General features: G+C 41.1%; 2 protein-coding genes across 3 annotated transcripts; both read left to right on the top strand.

Moving 5' to 3' along the window:
• The first annotated feature begins 2,124 nt into the window (after positions 1-2,124).
• On the top strand, positions 2,125-3,231 carry LOC131738080 (proteoglycan 4-like). The gene has a single exon (XM_059031318.1). The coding sequence runs from the start codon at positions 2,125-2,127 to the stop codon at positions 3,229-3,231; it is 1,107 nt and encodes a 368-aa protein (XP_058887301.1).
• Positions 3,232-9,548: 6,317 nt separating this feature from the next.
• On the top strand, positions 9,549-18,652 carry LOC117404216 (gastrula zinc finger protein XlCGF57.1-like). Of its 2 annotated transcripts, none has more exons than XM_059031968.1 (2): positions 9,549-9,708; positions 15,625-18,652. In XM_059031968.1, exon 2 carries the CDS (start codon positions 15,668-15,670, stop codon positions 17,486-17,488), a length of 1,821 nt encoding a protein of 606 aa, XP_058887951.1. In that variant the 5' UTR covers positions 9,549-9,708; positions 15,625-15,667; the 3' UTR covers positions 17,489-18,652. The 2 variants fall into 2 exon arrangements, with proteins under 2 accessions (XP_058887951.1, XP_033862910.1); XM_034007019.2 differs by lacking the exon at positions 9,549-9,708 and adding an exon at positions 9,840-10,225.
• The last annotated feature ends 1,471 nt before the right edge of the window (positions 18,653-20,123 follow it).

The raw sequence follows: 20,123 nt of genomic DNA, 5'->3' as shown, positions 1-20,123 counted from the left end.
TGGTCGGCTGACGGCACACACTTTGGAGGACAGCGTGTGTTCGTCTTCACCCTCCCGAGTCAGCACAGGGGTGGTAGCGGTGAGCTGAGCCTAAAAATAATTGGCCATTCCAAATTGGGAGAAAATAATAATCAAATAATTGGCAACGACTAAATTAAAAAAAATTTAAAAAGTCTGACACAAATGGCAAAATCATAGATGAAGAAAAAAAAATAGCAACTATATTAAATGATTGCTTTTCACAAGTTTTTACAAAGGAGGATTCAGACAACATGCCCCACATGTCAACCTGTTCCTATCCAATTTGAAATAACTTTAGCATAACAGAGGCAGGAGTGTTAAAGGGAATAGGAGCTCTTAAAATAAACAAATCCCCTGTGCCAGATGTGATCCTCCCAATAGTACTCAAAGAAATGAAAGAAGTTATTTACAAACTGCTAACCAAGATCATGCAACAGTCTCTTCACACAGGGGTTGTACCGACAGACTGGAGAATTGCAAACGTAATACCGATCCACAAAAAGGGAGACAAAACCGAACCAGGTAACTACAGACCAATAAGCCTGACTTCTATTATATGTAAACTTATGGAAACTAATAAGATCCAAAATGGAAAACTATCTATGTGGTAACAGTATCCTGGGAGACAGACAGCATTGTTTTAGGAAAGGGAGATCGTGTCTAACTAACCTGCTTGATTTTTTTTTGAGGATGCAACATCGACAATGGATAATTGCAAAGCATACAACGTGGTTTATTTAGATTTCCAGAATGCTTTTGACAAAGTCCTGCATAAAAGATTAATCCTTAAACTGAACGCAGTAGGGATTGAAGGAATTGCATGGACATGTATTAGGGTGTGGTTAACATGTAGAAAACAGAAAGTACTGATTAGAGGAGAAACCTCAAAATGGAGTGAGGTAACCAGTGGTGTACCACAGGGATCAGTATTAGGTCCTCTGCTATTCCTAATCTACATTAATGATTTAGATTCTGGTATAGTAAGCAAACTTGTTAAATTTGCAGACGACACAAATAGGAGTGGCAAACACTGTTGAAGCAGCAAAGGTCATTCAAAATGATCTAGACAGCATTCAGAACTGGGCAGACACATGGCAAATGACATTTAATAGAGAAAAGTGTAAAGTACTGCGTGGAGGCAATACAAATGTACATTATAAATATCATATGGGAGATACTGAAATTGAAGAAGGGAACTATGAAAAAGACCTAGGAGTTTATGTTGACTCGGAAATGTCTTCATCTAGACAATGTGGGGAAGCTATAAAAAAGGCCCACAAGATGCTCGGATATATTGTGAAAAGTGTTGAATTTAAACCAAAGGAAGTAATGTTAAAACTTTACAATGCATTAGTACGACGTCATCTAGAATATTGTGTTCAGTTCTGGTCACCTCGTTACAAAAAGGATATTGCTGCTCTAGAAAGAGTGCAAAGAAGAGCAACCCGAAATTTTCCCGGGTTTAAAAGGCATGTCGTATCCAGACAGGCTAAAATATAAATGAATCTATTCAGTCTTGAACAAAGAAGACTACGCGGCGATCTGATTCAATCATTCAAAATTCTAAAAGGTATTGACAATGTCGACCCAGGGGACTTTTTCGACCTGAAAAAAGAAACAAGGACCAGGGGTCACAAATGGAGATTAGATAAAGGGGCATTCAGAACAGAAAATAGGAGGTACTTTTTTACACAGAGAATTGTGAGGGTCTGGAACCAACTTAGTAATGTTGAAGCCGACACCCTGGGATCCTTCAAGAAGCTTCTTGATGATACTCTGAGATCAATAAGCTACTAACAACCAAACGAGCAAGATGGGCTGAATGGCCTCCTCTCGTTCTTATGTTCTTATGTTCTTAATACTGTCTAATGTCCATCCCTTTTTAAAAAACGAGTTGCTGGAAAATGAATTAGCAAGATATGGAAAATTAATGTATCCCATTAAGACGATCCCTCTAGGATGTAAATGTCCCAGTGTAAAAATGTATTGTCTTTTAGAAGACAAGCGTTAATTTTACAACATGATCCTAATTTAGTCATTGAGGTAGCGTGGAATTTTAATGTTGAGGGGACAAATTGTGTTGTTTTTGCCAGTTCTGATACGATGAGGTGTTTTAAATGTGGAGCTCAGGGACATCAAAGAAAACAGTGTCAGAGAAACCGGGATCGGGCTGAAGCAGAGCATGATAAGGGAGCTCCTGGTGGACAGGAGGCTAGGGGCGATCGGGGAAAGTGGGAGGACGAGCAGCCCCGGGAGCCAGCAAAGCCTGAGGCAGCAGAGCCAGCAGAGCCCGAGGCAGCAGGGCCCGAGGCAGCAGAGCCAGCAAAGTCCGAGTCAGTGGAGCCCGAGTCAGTGGAGTCAGCAGAGCCCGAGGCAGCGGAGCCAGCAGAGCCCGAGTCAGCGGAGCCCGAGTCAGCGGGGCCAGCAGAGCCCGAGACAGCAGAGCCCAAATCAGCTGAGCCAGCAGAGCCCGAGTCAGCGGAACCCGAGTCAGTGGAGTCAGCAGAGCCCGAGGCAGCAGAGCCCGAGTCAGCGGAGCCAGCAGAGCCCAAGTCAGCGGAGCCAGCAGAGCCTGAGTCAGCAGAGCCTGAGCCAGCAGAGCCCGAGTCAACGGAGCCAGCAGAGCCCGAGGCAGCAGAGCCAGCAGAGCCCGAGGCAGCAGGGCCCGAGGCAGCAGAGCCAGCAAAGTCCGAGTCAGTGGAGCCAGCAGAGCCCAAGTCAGCTGAGCCAGCAGAGCCCAAGTCAGCAGAGCCCGAGTCAGTGGAGTCAGCAGAGCCCGAGGCAGCGGAGCCAGCAGAGCCCGAGTCAGCGGAGCCAGCAGAGCCCGAGTCAGTGGAGTCAGCAGAGCCCGAGGCAGCGGAGCCAGCGGAGCCCAAGTCAGCGGAACCCGAGTCAGCGGAGCCAGCAGAGCCCGAGTCAGTGGAGTCAGCAGAGCCCGAGGCAGCGGAGCCAGCGGAGCCCAAGTCAGCGGAACCCGAGTCAGCGGAGCCAGCAGAGCCCGAGTCAGTGGAGTCAGCAGAGCCCGAGGCAGCAGAGCCCGAGGCAGCTGAGCCAGCAGAGCCTGAGTCAGCGGAGCCAGCAGAGCCCGAGTCAGCAGAGAACGAGTCAGCGGAGCCAGCAGAGCCTGAGTCAGCAGAGCCTGAGCCAACAGAGCCCGAGTCAACGGAGCCAGAAGAGCCCGAGGCGCAGAGCCCGAGGCGCAGAGCCTGAGGCAGCGGTGCCTGAAGCAGCCCTGAGGAAGAAAGCACAAGTACAGAACTTCTTATCTTACTACGAGACAGGGAGTAAGACAGGGGACACCGAGGCTGAAGCTGTGGCTGTGGAGAGCGGCAAGGCCGCTGAAGAGGACAGGGCAGATGGCGAGGAAGATGAGGGCATGTATGAGTCGGATGACGGGGGGCTCTCTGATTCCTCGTTAATCTCGGACGTCCCTGACAGCCAACGCGTCAGGAAAAAACTCTATACACTGCAGTATATTAACAACTTTCTTGACCGTACCAAAGGTAAGAGGGGAGTGGACATTAAAAGTTTTTTTCTCGATTTAAAATGTTTTTACACTCTGCGCATGTAGTCTCCAGGAAGTCCACACTTGAGGAGCTAGATCAGCAGAAGAGATACAGTTTAAAAAAAGTAGTACAGACGTTAAGAAAATGATACGATCAAAAACATTATAAAATTGATTTTTTTAATACAACATTTTTATTTTTTAGTGTTTGTTTTTATTTATTTTAACGTTAATGGCTGTAGACAGTCTTTTAAAAGAGCACAGTTATTTGATTTTTTAAAGCAGAAAAGGGCTGGGGTTGTGTTGCTGCAGGAGACGCACATTGAGCAGGAGAATGAGGCAGCTTTTAAAAGTACAGACACAAATAGCTGGTTTTAACTTTACTTTTAGAAACATTTATGCAGCAAATACAGGAAGAGAAAGAACTGTGTTGTTTAACAAGTTGAACTCAAACCATTTTAAAATGCAATATTAATGACGTATTAGTGGTTGTGGGTGATTTTAATTGCACTATAGATTTTACAAAGGATAGGAATACCGAGGAGCCACATCCTCAATCCTCCTGAGAGCTGACTGCAGTTTTACAGTCCAGTGACCTGGTTGATGTATGGAGGTGTCTGCACCCTCATGCCCGACAGTACACCTGGTCCCAGTCTCGTAATAATTACACATCTACAGTATGACTGGACCAGCTTTATTCATTCCATTGTCACCTCAATTTTTTTTGTTGGGGCAAATATCATTCCCAATAGTCTGTCGGACCACCACTGCCTGTTAGTTAATGTACTTATTCCAACCGAAGGGCACAAGTCTTCTTATTGGCATTTTAACATTAAATTATTAAAAGACTGCAAATTTGGAAATATTTTTAAAGAGTTTTGGAAAATCTGGCAAAAACAAAAGAACAATTATCAAGATTTAAGGCAGTGGTGAGACATTGGGGAAAAAACAAATTCAAATCTTTTGTCAGCAGTACACCCTGGAGGCAACAAAGCAGTCGGGGAGTTAGAGAGAGACATTCTAAATTTGGAAAATAACGAAGATCACTTTAATGAGCAAACCTTCCAAAACCTTCGCTTTTGTGTCGATTCGAAAATTATTTCCAGATGTCTCGCAAATAGGCTTAAAAAATGTTTAAGTACAGTAATACACAAAGATCAAAGTTATTGTATCCCAGGAAGATCTATTTTTGATAACCTGTTTTTATTTAGAGATTTTTTAACTTTGAGTGAAACATGTCATTTTAATGTGGGATTGATCTCCCTTGATCAAGTGAAGGCTTTCGATAGGGTCGACCACACCTACCTTGTGAAAGTCCTGAAAGCCTTCGGGTTTGGCCCTGTTTTTATTTCCTAGATAGAGCTTTTATACTCAAATGTTTTTAGTGTTTTAAAGATTAATAATGGGTTAAGCAAACCTTTCTCTGTGAGCAGGGGCATTAGACAGGGCTGCTGTCTGTCTGGCATGCTGTATTCGTTGTCAATAGAGCCACTGTTGCATCTTCTGAGGGGAAGGTTGTCTCATCCATCCCTGTCTCTGTGAAAGTATCGGCCTACGCTGATGATGTGATCGTGTTTGCGTGCAGTGATGGGGACGTCCAGGCCCTGAAGGAGAGCTTGGCAGTGTTTTAGAGAGCATCGTCAGCACGGATAAACTGGGCAAAATGCAACACCTTCCTGTCAGGTGGTTGGCAGGAGGAGGGCCCCCCCACATTGCCACATGGACAGGACTGGGATTAAGGTGCTGGGGGTGTTCTTTGGGACACAGCTGAGGAACTGGGAGGGCCTGGTGGATAAGGTGAGGGGGCGGCTGCACAGCTGGCAGGGGCTGCTGGCTCAGCTGTCATTCAAGGTAATTCAGTAATTTGGTGGCCTTAATGTTGTGGCACAAGCTGGTGTGTCTGGACCCCCCCATGGGGAATGGTAGAGGAGATTCAGAGGATATTGCTGGATTTCTTCTGGAGTGGGAGACACTGGCTGAGGCCGGCAGTTCTGTACCTGGAAAATAGCAAACGTAATACCGATCCACAAAAAGGGAGACAAAACCGAACCAGGTAACTACAGACCAATAAGCCTGACTTCTATTATATGGAAAGTATGGGAACTATAATAAGATCCAAAATGGAAAATTACCTATATGGTAACAATATCCTGGGAGACAGCCAGCATGGTTTTAGGAAAGGGAGATCGTGTCTAACTAACCTACTTGACTTTTTTGAGGATGCAACATTGAAAACAGATAACTGCAAAGCTGACAACATGGTTTATTTAGATTTCCAGAAAGCTTTTGACAAAGTCCCGCATAAAAGATTAATTCTCAAACTGAACGCAGTAGGGATTCAAGGAAATGCATGCACATGGATTAGGGAGTGGTTAACAGGTAGAAAACAGAAAGTACTGATTAGAGGAGAAACCTCAAAATGGAGTGAGGTAACCAGTGGAGTACCACAGGGATCAGTTTTAGGTCCTCTGCTATTCCTAATCTACATTAATGATTTAGATTCTGGTATAGTAAGTAAACTCGTTAAATTTGCAGACGACACAAAAATAGGAGGAGTGGCAAACACTGTTGAAGCAGCAAAGGTCATTCAAAATGATCTAGACAGCATTCAGAATTGGGCAGACACATGGCAAATTAAATTTAATAGAGAAAAGTGTAAAGTATTGCATGCAGGCATTAAAAATGTGCATTATAAATATCATATGGGAGATAGTGAAATTGAAGAAGGGAACTATGAAAAAGACCTAGGAGTTTATGTTGACTCAGAAATGTCTTCATCTAGACAATGTGGGAAAGTTATAAAAAAGGCTAACAAGATGCTCGGATATATTGTGAGAAGTGTTGAATTTAAATTAAGGGAAGTAATCTTAAAACTTTATAATGCATTAGTAAGACCTCACCTAGAATACTGTGTTCAGTTTTGGTCATCTCGTTACAAAAAGGATATTGCTGCTCTAGAAAGAGTGCAAAGAAGAGCAACCAGAATTATCCCGGGTTTAAAAGGCATGTCATATGCAGACAGGCTAAAAGAATTGAATCTATTCAGTGTTGAACAAAGAAGACTACGCGGCGATCTGATTCAAACATTCAAAATCCTAAAAGGTATAGACAATGTCAACCCAGGGGACTTCTTTGACCTGAAAAAAAGAAATAAGGACCAGGGGTCACAAATGGAGATTAGATAAAGGGGCATTCAGAACAGAAAATAGGAGGCACTTTTTTACACACAGAATTGTGAGGGTCTGGAACCAACTCCCCAGTAATGTTGTTGAAGTTGACATCCTGGGATCCTTCAAGAAGCTGCTTGATGAGATTCTGGGATCAGTAAGCTACTAACAACCAAACGAGCAAGATGGGCTGAATGGCCTCCTCTCGTTTGTAAACTTTTTTATGTTCTTATGTTCTCACTTATGAAGGAGGGCAAGGCCTAGTCAGCATTGCCAGCAGGGTGGCAGCCCTCAGACTGCAGGCAGTGAAAAGGCTCCTGTATGCTGAGGAAGGTGCTCACTGGAGAGAGATAGCCTTTTATTTTCTTAGAAGAGTAGGAGGAATGGGGTTAGATCGGAGCTTGTTCTTAATTGATTTTTCCAGGTTAGATAATGCAGGTCTCCCCTCTTTTTATGTTAATGTTTTTAAAATGTGGCAGACAGTAAGAGTGGCGAGGGAGGAGGGGTCAGTGACTGGGCAGTCTTTACTAGAGGAGCCCCTCTTCTTCTTTAATCCCCTTTTTCCCATTCAGTTTTTTCAGTCGGGGGTGCTATGTGTGCCAGTTCTGTCAAGGCCGGTGTAACCCAACTGGCCCACCTGTTGGATCTCAGCGGCTCAGCTCGGAGAGGCTGGCTGAGAGAATGATTAATGAGCTGAAGAACTCTCTCTCCCTGAAACTCAGGGAGGCTTTGGGGAGGGGCTAGCTGGGGGGGTCAGATCAGGGAGGGGACCCCTTTTTCCCTATAGTTTTTTTTTATCCCCAGGTTTAGGTGAGGAAGAGGGCAGGGAAGGAGCGAGAATAGGGAAAGTGGAGAGAGTTAAAAATATAGCTCTCCACACAGCAGAGGGGAAAAAACTATATGAGCTGCATGTTAAAACAATCAAAGCAGATAAAAGCAGCTTGTAGACACAAAGTGGAGAAGCCATTTATTATTTATTTCTTAGCAGACTCCCTTATCCAGGGCAATTTACAGTTGTAAACAAAAATACATTTCAAGAATCACAGTACAAGTAATAATGCAATTAAGAGCAAGATAAATACAATGACTTTGGTTCTGGCAAGTACAAGTATGACAAAATATGATTCAATAACGGAGCAGATAACAGTGTCAGTGATAGTTACATCAGGATATAATTAAATACAAAATACTACAGATTAAATAACACTTGACAGATTACAGTACTCTAAAGTACAGGATTAGATGCACTAAAATAGGGGGCAGATAAGAGCAAGTAAAGCGCATTTAAGGAAGAGTGATAAGTGTCCAGGGGGAAAGAAAAAGAGGAGTTCTACAGGTGCTGTCTGAAGAGGTGAGTCTTGAGGAGGCGCCGGAAGGTGGTCAGGGACTGGGCAGTCCTGACATCTGTAGGAAGGTCATTCCACCACTGCGGTGGAGGTAGCTGGGTGCAGTCTGGTCAAGGCATCTGTAGGCTAGTACAAGAGTCTTGAACTGGATGCGAGCGGTGATCGGGAGCCAGTGGAGTGAGCGGAGCAGTGGAGTTGCGTGGGAGAAGCGAGGCAGAGAGAATACCAGGCGAGCAGTGGAGTTCTGGATGAGCTGGAGCGGACGGGTGGCGGACGCAGGGATGCCAGCCTGGAGGGTGTTGCAGTAGTCTAGGCGGGAGAGTACCAGGGCCTGGACCAGGAGCTGGGTGGCGTAGTTGGTGAGGAAGGGTCGGATTCTACGTATGTTGCTCAGGAAGAATCGGCAAGTGCGTGCCAGAGTGGAGATGTGCTGGGAATAAGAGAGGCAGGGGTCCAGGGTGACTCTGAGGTTCTTAGCGGAGGAAGAGGGAGAGAGTGTGGTAGATTCCAGAGGAACAGAGATATAGAGATCAGAGGAAGGGGAGGAGGAGTGGGGAAAGAAAAGGAGGTCAGATTTAGAGAGGCTGAGTTTGAGGTGATGCGAGTGCATCCAGGAGGAAATAGCAGACAGACAGGTAGAGCTACGGGAGGGGATGGTGGAGTGGTGGAGTGGTGGGGAAGGAGAGGAAAATCTGAGCATCATCAGCATAGAAATGGTATGAGAAACCATAGGATGCCGATGAGGGGGCAGTGGGGCATTTACAGGTAGCAGAAGAAAGACAGCCAGTGTGGAGGGTGTTGTACAAACTGCCCTTAACTAAAATGAGTAGGGGACCTGCAGTGGAGCATCCTGCACTGCGCCGTGTCTACGGGACGGTTCCTCCACAGAGTGGACCCCAGCATCAGTACAGAGTGCTGTTTCTGTGGGGAGGAGGAGACAGTGTTTCACACGTTCAGTGGCTATGTCAGGCTGGAGTCGTTCTTTCACCTCCTGCAGAGGCTCCTGCAAGCTTTTGGGATGACTTTTAGCAAGGAGATTTTTATTTTTGGGTTCCCCTATAGTTTTAAAGCAAGGAATAGGAGTGTTTTAATTAACTTTATCTTAGGGCAGGCAAAATTGGCCACTTTAAAATCCAGAAAAAAGAAGATTTTAGAGGCAGGACTAACAGATGTTGTCAGATTATTTCATATTTTAGTAATTAGCCGGGTAATGATGGATTTTAATTATTTTAAAATGGTCAGTAATCTGGAAGGCTTTCAGGAGAGATGGTGTGTGGGAGACGCGTTGTGCTAATTGAGTGAGGTGGGAAAGCTGTTGTTTAACTTCTAGTTTTGATTTATATTTGGTTTTACAGTGTTTTTATTACTTTGGTATTAATCTGTTTTTACAGGAAAAACACGGTTTAGTTTTTTTTTAATATAAGCTTTTGTGTTTTGTTTACATTTTATGATCCTTTTATTTGGTTAAAATCTGTTTTTAAGGAGAACATGATGTTGTTTTTTAAGATGTTATGCTCTCTCTCTCTAGTTTGGTTCTGTGCAGGGCTTTGAAAAAGTCAAAGAGAGTGAGGAACTGATCCTGGATCAGCGGTTGGGAGAACAATCTCTCTGCAGCGATGAGGTAACCTGGATCAGACTGCAGTCCGCAGCCATACTTTCTGGCCTTCAGGTACTCGCCCTGTCTTAGCTCCGCCCATCTTTGACATCATTGTGCTACTTATTTTACTATGCTTGCAGTAACCTAGGCTTGCGCAAAAACGAATTTGCATGCGGGTTTGACGACACTTTTGTTGGGACGGCACGACAGCGGAATGTATCAAATGAAATCTCTGTCGCCAGGGAAACGCATCTGATTTGAGGAGGCCTACAACACGTTTTATTTAAACACTTTATTTCTTTTTTAATTGTTATTGCACCCTATATTAATGCTTAAACGTGACCAAATTAATTTTAATGCATTGCTAAAAATTACGGATCATACCCCCCGCCTTAGTTGGTATAATCCGAGCATGTTTGGCACGGAAGGATCTGCATGTTTAGTTTCCGGTTTGCATTTCGAGGGTTGTTCCGTGACCTGTACCAATCTTTCAATTCAACAGTGATTAAGATTCGAGCCAGAACAAGGCACTTGTTTATTCCATCTGCTACGCATTGAAATAGTTTTTTAAAAGAATTGATTTGTCCAGGTAAGCAGGTAAACTTAATATTAAAAAACAAATTGATGTCTGTTTCTGCTTGTGTTATACACGTAAAGGCGATGCAGCGTTTTAACAGAAATTGTATAAAAATAGCACAGAAACGTCTGTATTCTAAATATATTAATTACATTGTGATGCCTAAATATCTAGGTTTTGTTTAAATTGTACCCGAGTTCGAGGTGAGCTCTCAGCTCGCGCTTACTTGAAAGCTCTCTCCGGATGCGGAAGTGAGAGGATGTAATTCGCAACTGCCATCCGCTTTATAAAGTTTATCCTGAATACTTTAATCATGACTCTGCTGATTTTTATTTTCATTTTGTACTGTCCATTGCTCGTCCATTTGTCTTGTACCACAGGGGGGTTGCCACCTGAACAGTTGCACAGTAACACTATTCCTGTGCGGTCCGGGGTGTTGGTAGCGGAGGGTCGTCGCGTTGGGAATTACTGTTCACAGTCTGTTTTCGTAGCTCCACCTGACACCAATGGTTTAAAACCACCCCGTGTGTCTATAGTAAAATATGAATGTAATAACCTATATAAAACAAGTTCACGAAATACATGCTAGGCTGTAATACAGGTTAGGCAATACCCAAAACTAAGCTTCGCTCCATGGGCGATGGGGCTTTTTGCCGCTATTCCCCCAAACTTTGGAACGACCTTCCTCAATCTATCAGGGATGCTAAGACCGTTGATGCTTTTAAAAAAACTTAAAAAAAAAAAAAAAAAAAAAAAAAACATTACACACTTATTACGCGTTACACGTTATACACACTGTTACGATCAGGCATTTATCATGATTTGGTTTTTGATTTGTGTAATTTCTTTTTATATTACGACGTATACTCTTAATATGCTGTATGTATATATGGTTCTGTTTTTTTGTGTTTGTACAGCGCTTTGAGATGCGTGCATTAAGGCGCTTTATAAAATAAAGATTATTATTATTAATAAAAATAATAATACATGTGTTTTCTTTAGTGTTGTAACACATGATATTAACACATTTCTAGTACAATTACGTTTGAATTGTCTCATTTTATAATACAAATTTATTATATTGGCATTTGTATATAAAATGTGCTTTTGCCAATAGATCAAAAGCTCAATAGTTTGAGGATATCTGAATGTACATGCACACACAACTAGTGTACCAGAATTCAGAACTGTACACTGTATACAGCAAATGCTGTCTGTACCTTATCTCCTGCACCTGAACCTTCAGGAACAAAATGTCTTAAGTGCCTGAAGTGGAATTAGATGTAATATTTGTAATATGAATCTCTTGAGCTGCATTCTGTTTCACATCACTCTTTCCTCTGCGAGATTGAAAAGTCTTTGTTACAGGCTGTGCAGCAAGCTTTAAATGGATCTTCATTTTTACATAACCAGGGGGATTCTTTTTCTCATTCTTCCCTGTATCTTTGTATTAATCTGCATCCCTGTATCTTTGCATTCATCTGCACTTCTTTAGTGGAGTAGAGGAGCACAATGATGTCATGTTGATGTTGTCCCATCAGGCCTTTCTTAAAGCATGTCTTTTTTGTAATCGTAGGGCTTAATTCACTTTGAATGCAGCGCAGGAGGTGTGATGCAGGCATGATGAGCAGCAAGCAAACTTTGTTTTCACGTTGAATATCGTGCAAATATTGATCCACAGCGTGGTTCTCATCTCAGTGGTGCAACAAGTGAAATGTTAACCCTAGGCAAAATATGGAACAAATCGCGCTCCATTCTTATCTTTACTACTGAATACGGAATGATTCTGTAACCGCTGGCAACCAAATCCAGCCAGCCGGTCTGGACAAATACTCATAATTAATCTTGATGAACTAAAAGGAGGACAATGTGTGAGAGACGAGAGGAAGTGTTAATTTTTTTTGTTTATTTTAATATAGCTTCACAATTGTTTTTTTTTTAATTATTATTTCTGTAGCCCCTTGTGTGTTTGGCCAAACAACACATTAACAGATTTTCACCAGTGACATATGAAATAGGTAATTGAAAGAGAATTATGAATATTGATGTCCAAGCAGAAAATGTTTTCGCTTTTTAGAAAGTTATAATGTGCTTTAAAGCAATTTTTCAGGTAAAAATCAGGTAATTTATAAAATGACCAATAAGAATGACTATTTGGTTTTATCTGAGCATAACTGAAAGAGCTGAAGAAATGGCTTAAACAACCCCTGCACCAGTTTAATAAATTCTTTAGTATTTTGGATAGCTGCATCTTCAGCAAACGTAAACACATGTACATATAAACATGCTTTATCAATTTTTGCCCCTTACCTTTTATTATGTATTTAATGCAAGATTAGATTATGCTGTGTGTATTCCGAAAAATGGCAGAAGTTGTCATTCCATGCACTCTGAGAAAAAATTAATATAGTGTCATGTTTGGGTTCATGAGTATGTATATTGCAGTCTCAAAAAAAATAAAGGTTTTTGGTTCTGGACATGTTTTGTTTCCTGCCAATAATATACAAGTGAATGAAACTAAAAATGTAGTCTTGTCACTGTTTTAAGTTTAATTTATAGAGTTGTTTTTTTTTTTAATGTTTTTTCGATGTTGGATACACACGCTTTTTATGGAGCTTGGAGAAATGGTACGTCGTAAAATCGACTCTTTTTTTTATGCTATTAAAATAGATTACATTTTAGTGCTAACTTAGTTCTCCTTTATGCTTTTATGTTTACCATTGTTTGTCTTTAAGTGGATCTATATGGTACACGCTTTGAATAACAAACCGAGGTTAAAATATGACTTAAAATATTGGAAGTAAAATATAAAAATATGAAATGAGTGAAACATTAAATGTATGGCCGTTTAAACGACCGGATTTACAATGGGTTTAAACGTGTAGTCAATTAAACGTAGATTTACAGCTGTTGCAAGCATCTTGTAGATTTTTATAGAACTTAGGTTAGTTAAAACTAGGGATGACACAGGGTACTGGGGTATCCTGGTTACCCGCTTCTCTATTACCCAAATCCATTTTCAGGATTCGATTCCTCTTCGAATCCCTTTTTGTTAAAATCGAACATGTCAGTTTTCCACGAGACAAGTTGTAGCGGAGCCACTCCACTTGACCGGCTAGACCAGTGGTTTTCAACCTGTGGTACATGTACCTTTACTGGTATGTGACAGGCTTGCCAATGGTACACGCCGACAGTTCTTTATGACGATATGATTCCTCAAAACACAATGCTTCCTCAATCGCACCATCGTGTATCAATCTGTTTGTACCACTGAAGAAATTATAATGCAGAGCTCCAGACTGCGATTAAAATGGTGAGAAATGCAAGAACAAAAAAAAAACATTTTGACATCTTTTTCAGGGGTTAGGCACAAAAATGCTGCATCTCCCTTTAAAAGCAAGTGTTAATATTTACGAATGCGAGATGACGTCGGTCTGAGTATATATATATATATATATATATGTGTATATATGTATGTGTATATATATATGTGTATATATGTGTGTATATATGTATATATGTGTGTGTGTGTATATATATATATATATATATATATATATATATATATATATATATATATATATATATATATAATGTGTGTATATATATATATGTGTGTGTGTGTGTGTGTATATATATATATATATATATATATATATATATACACACACACACACACAATATGAAAGTAGTCTCTACGGCAATGCAAGTGTTAATTTCTTTCAGCCAAACTATATTTAAATGGCTTACCAAACGAAATTCATCATTTTGCTTCAAAGAGGTTTAAATACTTGACTCCCGCTCGTTTATATTCTTCATCAAAATCTCTTTATTGATTTAAAACAAACAACACGTTTCGACACTAACGTGTCTTCTTCAGGTATATTAACACCAGCAGAACACATGAATACCAGTTTCTTACAACAGTTACGTGTCTTCTTCAGGTATATTAACACCAGCAGAACACATGAATACCAGTTTCTTACAACAGTTGTTATGGTGACCAAACGTGTGAGTACTGTTGTGTAATAAAAGTATCTTAAAATGAACAGTTGTTTAGGAAATGTAGAACAAGAACAGCAACAAATAAAAATACACTTAAGGTTTGTGTCTTGCACACGTGCCAGTAACAAAATGCCCTGAAAACTTAATGTAATTAATGAAGGGCTGTAATGGAAGGACGTGAAAAGGTTACCGTACCAAGCTGAAAAAAAAATGTGTCTTTGTGAACTTCAATAAACCAATGTTATCTTTCGCCAGTCAAATCGTAGAGTGCCTAAATAAAGTTTTGAGTCAACACGAATAGACTTTTTTTCGTCTCTTGCGTCTTGCATCCCAGTAGATTTTGTTACATTGTTCACCGTCAGGAGTTTAAGTGATTTAATTGCACAAGATTCCATGGTTGGATGATGAGCTGATAATATCTCTTCAGCCAAAGAATCAGCCACAGTAATTTAAGAACAACGTTACCAGTATGTAGCGTGAGCTTTGTACTAAAGCAGCTGTTGAACAAAGTTTATTTCTCAAACTGACCATTTAAAAAATGTGAAAGCAGAACACACAGAAATGCGTGTGGTCAGCTGGCTTGCATTCTTCCCCCCCTGCTCTGGCCATGACGTACAACAACCTTCTCACTTGATTATTTCGAGCTACAGCCACAAACACGCACGCATTAGTTTGTAGTGCTTTCGGGGCAAAAGAGGTGTAATTAACCCTTTCCAGGAATCGGGTAACCCGGTTCCTAGAAGGCCTAGAACCGACTGAATTCTTCTACCCGATGTCATGCTTAGCTAAAACTGAATCAAATGATCTTACATGATAACATGATCGTTTTATTCCAAAACTTTTCAATGTTGAAATACAGTAAAAACTACTGTACATTACTGTATGATGGGAACAGGCAGTTCCCATCACACAGTAATTGTGTTTACCTAAATGTAAATTGTCAAATGTGTCTTTCATTGTTTTTTTTGTTTTTTTTCACACTGAGCAAAATTAGGTTTTGTCTAGGCCTAGTTCTCAGTGCAGACAGCAAAACATAATTAATCTACACTCCTGTATCCTGCAAGAACAGATTATCTGTCTAGATCTTAGATTATATTTATTTTATAATTCTACCAGCTAAACACATTTAAATGAATGAAATGGCCTTTCCACACATTGTGACCATTTTGAATCCTGTAATATAGTCTTACTGAAGACAGAACTGTTGCTTTGAAAGTGGAATCCTGTCTGTTGCAGACTACCACTCTGAAAACAATGACTGAACTGCAGCGCTTCTACCACTGATTGTCAGATTTTGCAATAGCCTTGTTTTTGTTTGTAATTTAACACCGCAGGATATTGATTCTATTTTGTATTGTAACTGTTTTGCAACTTTGTAACAGCTTGTATTCTGTTTTTTCGTGCAGAGCTGCTGAAGGAAACAGGCTTACCTTGGTGAAACACTCAAACATGAACACTGTCACCATTAAAGAGGAGGTCCCTGAAGTGGACATTGCCACCATTAAAGAGGAGGTCCCTGAAGTGGACATTGCCACCATTAAAGAGGAGGTCCCTGAATTGGACGTTGTCCATGTTAATGAGAATCTTCCTGAAATGGACACTGTCAGCATTAATCAGGAGGTCTGTGATCTGGACATTGTAACCATTAAAGAGGAGGTCCCTGAAGTGGACATTGACCACATAAATGACACGCTCCCTGAACTGGGCACTGTCTACATTAAAGAGGAGGTCCCTGAAAATGACACTGTCCACACCGATAGGCCTACCATTCCAGATTCAGTATCTGTTAACCATTCAGAAGCCACAAGCAGCTTGCAAGGTTCACACCAGTGTACAACTTGCGGAAAAAGTTTCAGTCAGATAGGACTCCTTAAATCACACCAGAAAATCCATACAATCACTTACAAGAGGAAACTACATCCCTGCAAAGAATGTGGGAAGAGATTCAGTACTTTAAGACTGCTTAAACAACACCTGCGAATTCACACTGAAAAGAAACAGTATACTTGTACCGAATGTAAAAAGAGTTTTAGGCATTTACATGGATTGAAAAAACACCAGAGAATCCATACAGGAGAGACCCCATATCTCTGCACTGAATGTGGGAAGTGTTTCAGGCAGTTGGGAAGCCTTCAATACCACCAGCGTACTCACACAGGAGAGAGACCATATCATTGCACTGAATGTGACAAGAGTTTCATTAAGTCAGGAAACCTTAAAGACCACATGCGCATTCACACTGGAGAGAAACCATATCCTTGTACACAATGTGAGAGGAGTTTCAGGCAATTAGGAGCTCTTAAAAAACACTTGCGAATTCACGCAGGAGTGAAACAGTTTATTTGTAGTGAATGTTGCAAAAGTTTTGTTCTGTTAGATAACCTAAAAAAACACCAGAAAATTCACACAGGAAAGAAACCATATCCTTGTGCACAATGTGGGAAGAATTTCAGTGAATTAGGAGGCCTTAAAAAACACCAGCAAATTCACACAGGAGAAAAGCCGTATGCCTGTACAGAATGTGGGAACAGTTTCAGGCAATTAGTAAACCTTAAATACCACCAGCTAATTCACACCGGAGAAAAGCCGTATCCTTGTACAGAATGTGGAAAGAGTTTCAGGCAAATAGGAGCTCTTAAGAAACACCAGCAGATTCACATGGGAGAGAAGCCACATTATTGTACTGAGTGTTGTAAAAGTTTCAAGGATATAGAAAGCCTTCAATATCACCAGCAATGCCACACAGGGGAGAAACAGTTTCAGTGTACTGAATGTGGAAAGAAGTTCCTTCAATTAGGAAATCTGAAAAGACACCAGCAAATTCACACAAGAGACCAGCCATATATCTGTACAACATGTGGGGTTAGTTTCTGTTCATTTATAACCCTTCAGAAACACCAGCAAACTCACACAGAGGAGAATCAATACGACTGTTCTGAATGTAGACAGAGTTTCTCTTCATTAAAAAACCTTCAAAAACACCAGCAAGATCACACAGGACTTAAACCGTATAATTGTGTAGAATGTGGGAAGAGTTTTTCTCAAATAGGAAACTTCAAAAAACACATGCAAACTCACACTGAACAGAATCCATGTTACTGCAAAGATTGTGGAATGCGTTTTACTCGGTTAGGAAGCCTAAGACGACACCAACAAGTTCACATAAAGAATCCATTTCGCTGTATAGAGTGTGGGAAGTGTTTCAGCAATATAGAGCATCTTAAAGGACACTCGCAAAATCACTCGAGAGAAACCCTCTGGAGGTGCTGAATATGGAAGAGCTTTCATGCATGGAAACCATGGCACTGTACAGAGTGCACAAGGACTTGATGACCTGAAGGCAACAACAGAACAGTGCTCAATTGCAGCATGTCCTGCATGGATTGGAATTGTGCACAACTTGCTATTCCATCATCTCTTCAACTAGTGCTTTCATTTTGGACTTGGACTTGATGAGTGTGCAATTTATAACAGTTAAGCTGTTACTGTATGCTATGAGTTTGGACTTCAGTGCATGGTTCAAGATTTATGTTTTTAATTGTACTATGTAAATATATTAATCAAAATAAAGGAGGTGTAAACTGCATTTTGACTTTCTGCTAGATTGATCATCTACTGTGGGAGTGTTCGGAGGATTGTAGTAAGTGCAAGTTTAACTGATATGTTATGAAAAAATGATTAGCTCTGGCCAAAGGTTTGGCATCACCCTATAGAATGAACTCATTTGGCTTCATAAAGTCGAATGAAACCTGCTGAATAATGTTACGTTTTTAACATGTTGAATTACATACCGCTCTAGTTTTCTATATACTTAGCAGAAAGCGGGCAAAAATTGTAAAATGTGACATTTCAAAATCTAACATGAAATACTGTACTACTAGTATGGCTTCCAGTAGACTTTTGCGATATAATTTTGTAGTTTCTTTGATTTAAATGATAATAAATAAAAGATCCAAATGATGTTTTATATATGTTTTTTTTTGTTTCTAATTGTCTCAATCCTAAAATTCTAGGTGATGCAAAACCTTTGGCATTAGCTGTACAGAGCAAATTGAATTGCACAACAGCTAGGATTCATGGAGTTATTTCAATGTTCATTTCTAAATTTGTCTTCCCTTCCTGGGAACCCAGAGCTACTTGTTTCGGGCCACTGCGTGGCACACCAGGGAAGACTTGTGACATCATTGCAGCCAGCCAAAAGCTTGTTTTAAAATATTGCTTACTGTAGCAATTTAAAATAGTTTTTGCATACAGTATTCAAGATTGAGATCTTTATTCCTGTAAAGTTTTATCAGAAACGTTTTGTTACTTTGTTTATTATGTTTAAACTTTGTAAAAGCTCTTCTTCAATATATTTCTTTTAGTATTCAAATTTTTTTTTCAAATCTATTTCTGTTTATTCATGCTAAATTATAATTATATTTTTTCTAAAAACGTTTTGGATCATTATACTACTGTAGTTTCAGGTTACTTTCCTACTCAAATGATCAGATCTGTTAATTTCATATATATATATATATATATATATATATATATATATATATATATATATATATATATATATATTGTAAAAGAACTGCACCCACTCAGGTTCGTTGCCCCTTTAAAACACTGTCCCAGACACAGGAAATGGATTTTTACTGCACTGACGCACTATTTTAATCCTCCTCCCCCTTGACTGTAGCCAGTGGCTCCTGAGACGGCCACGGCTCCACCTCCACTGGCTCTCGGGACGGCAGCTCCACCCCCACTGGCTCTCGGGACGGCAGCTCCACCCCCTCTGGCTCTCAGGACAGCAGCTCCACCCCCACTGGCTCTCGGGACGGCAGCTCCGCCCCCTCTAGCTCTCGGGACGGCAGCTCCACCCCCTCTAGCTCTCGGGACGGTAGCTCCACCGCCTCTGGCTCTCGGAACGGCAGCTCCACCCCTTCTGCCTCTCGGAACAGCAGCTCCACCCCTTCTGCCTCTCGGGACGGCAGCTCCACCTCCCACTTCTGGAGCAGCAGGTCCAGCTCTGTGGGCTCCGGCTCCGGCAGCCCTAACTCCATTCTCCATCTCTTCGTCTGCTCCTTCTGAGCAGCGGTGTTTCTTTTGATCTGGTCGATCAATCCTTTTAAATCAGTGTCCATTATAACTGGGTCGTAGGGGCGCCCACACACGCTGCCACCAAATGTAATAAAACTTGCACCACTCAGGTTTGTTGCCCCTTTTAAACACTGTCCCAGACATAGGTAATGGATTTTTACTGCGCTGACGTGCTATTTTTAATAAACACAAAACAAAATAAAACACAAAATAAACACCTAGCTCCTTTTTAGAGCACTAAATAGACAGGCAGGTCCCTGACTCAATCGCAGGACGGCTAAGCCGTTTACCTGCCAAACACATTAACCAACCAAAAACACACCGGTTTTCCACACTGACTTTGCAGGGAGGATTTAACCCCCTCCCTGCTGTCTTACAATATATATATACACACAGTACCGTGAAAAAGTATTTGCCACCTGTCTGATTTTCTGCATTTTTGCATGTTTTTGACACTGAATGTTATCAGGTCTTCAACCAAAACCTAATATTAGATAAAAGCGACCGTGAGTAAACAAATAACACAAAAGTTTGATACATATTTCATTTATTTATTAAAGAAAGTTATACAACACCCAGTGGCCCCGTGTGAAAAAGTAATCGCCCCCTTAGACTCAATAACTGGTTACGCCACCTTTAGCAGCAATAACTGCAACCAAACGCTTCCTGTAGTTATAGACTGTCTCGCAGCACCTGTCTCACAGAACTGCTTCAACTCAGTGACATTTGTGGGTTTTCGAGCATGAACTGCTCGTTTCAGGTCTTGCCACAACATCTCAATGGGGTTTAGGTCTGGACTTTGACTAGGACATTCCAAAAC

The sequence above is a fragment of the Acipenser ruthenus genome, chromosome 10 (genome assembly GCF_902713425.1).
Source record: "Acipenser ruthenus chromosome 10, fAciRut3.2 maternal haplotype, whole genome shotgun sequence".
In the NCBI taxonomy this organism is placed as follows: Eukaryota; Metazoa; Chordata; class Actinopteri; order Acipenseriformes; family Acipenseridae; genus Acipenser; species Acipenser ruthenus.
The sequence above is the reverse complement of the archived record's forward strand: the minus strand, read 5'-3'. Positions and strand labels throughout refer to the sequence as shown.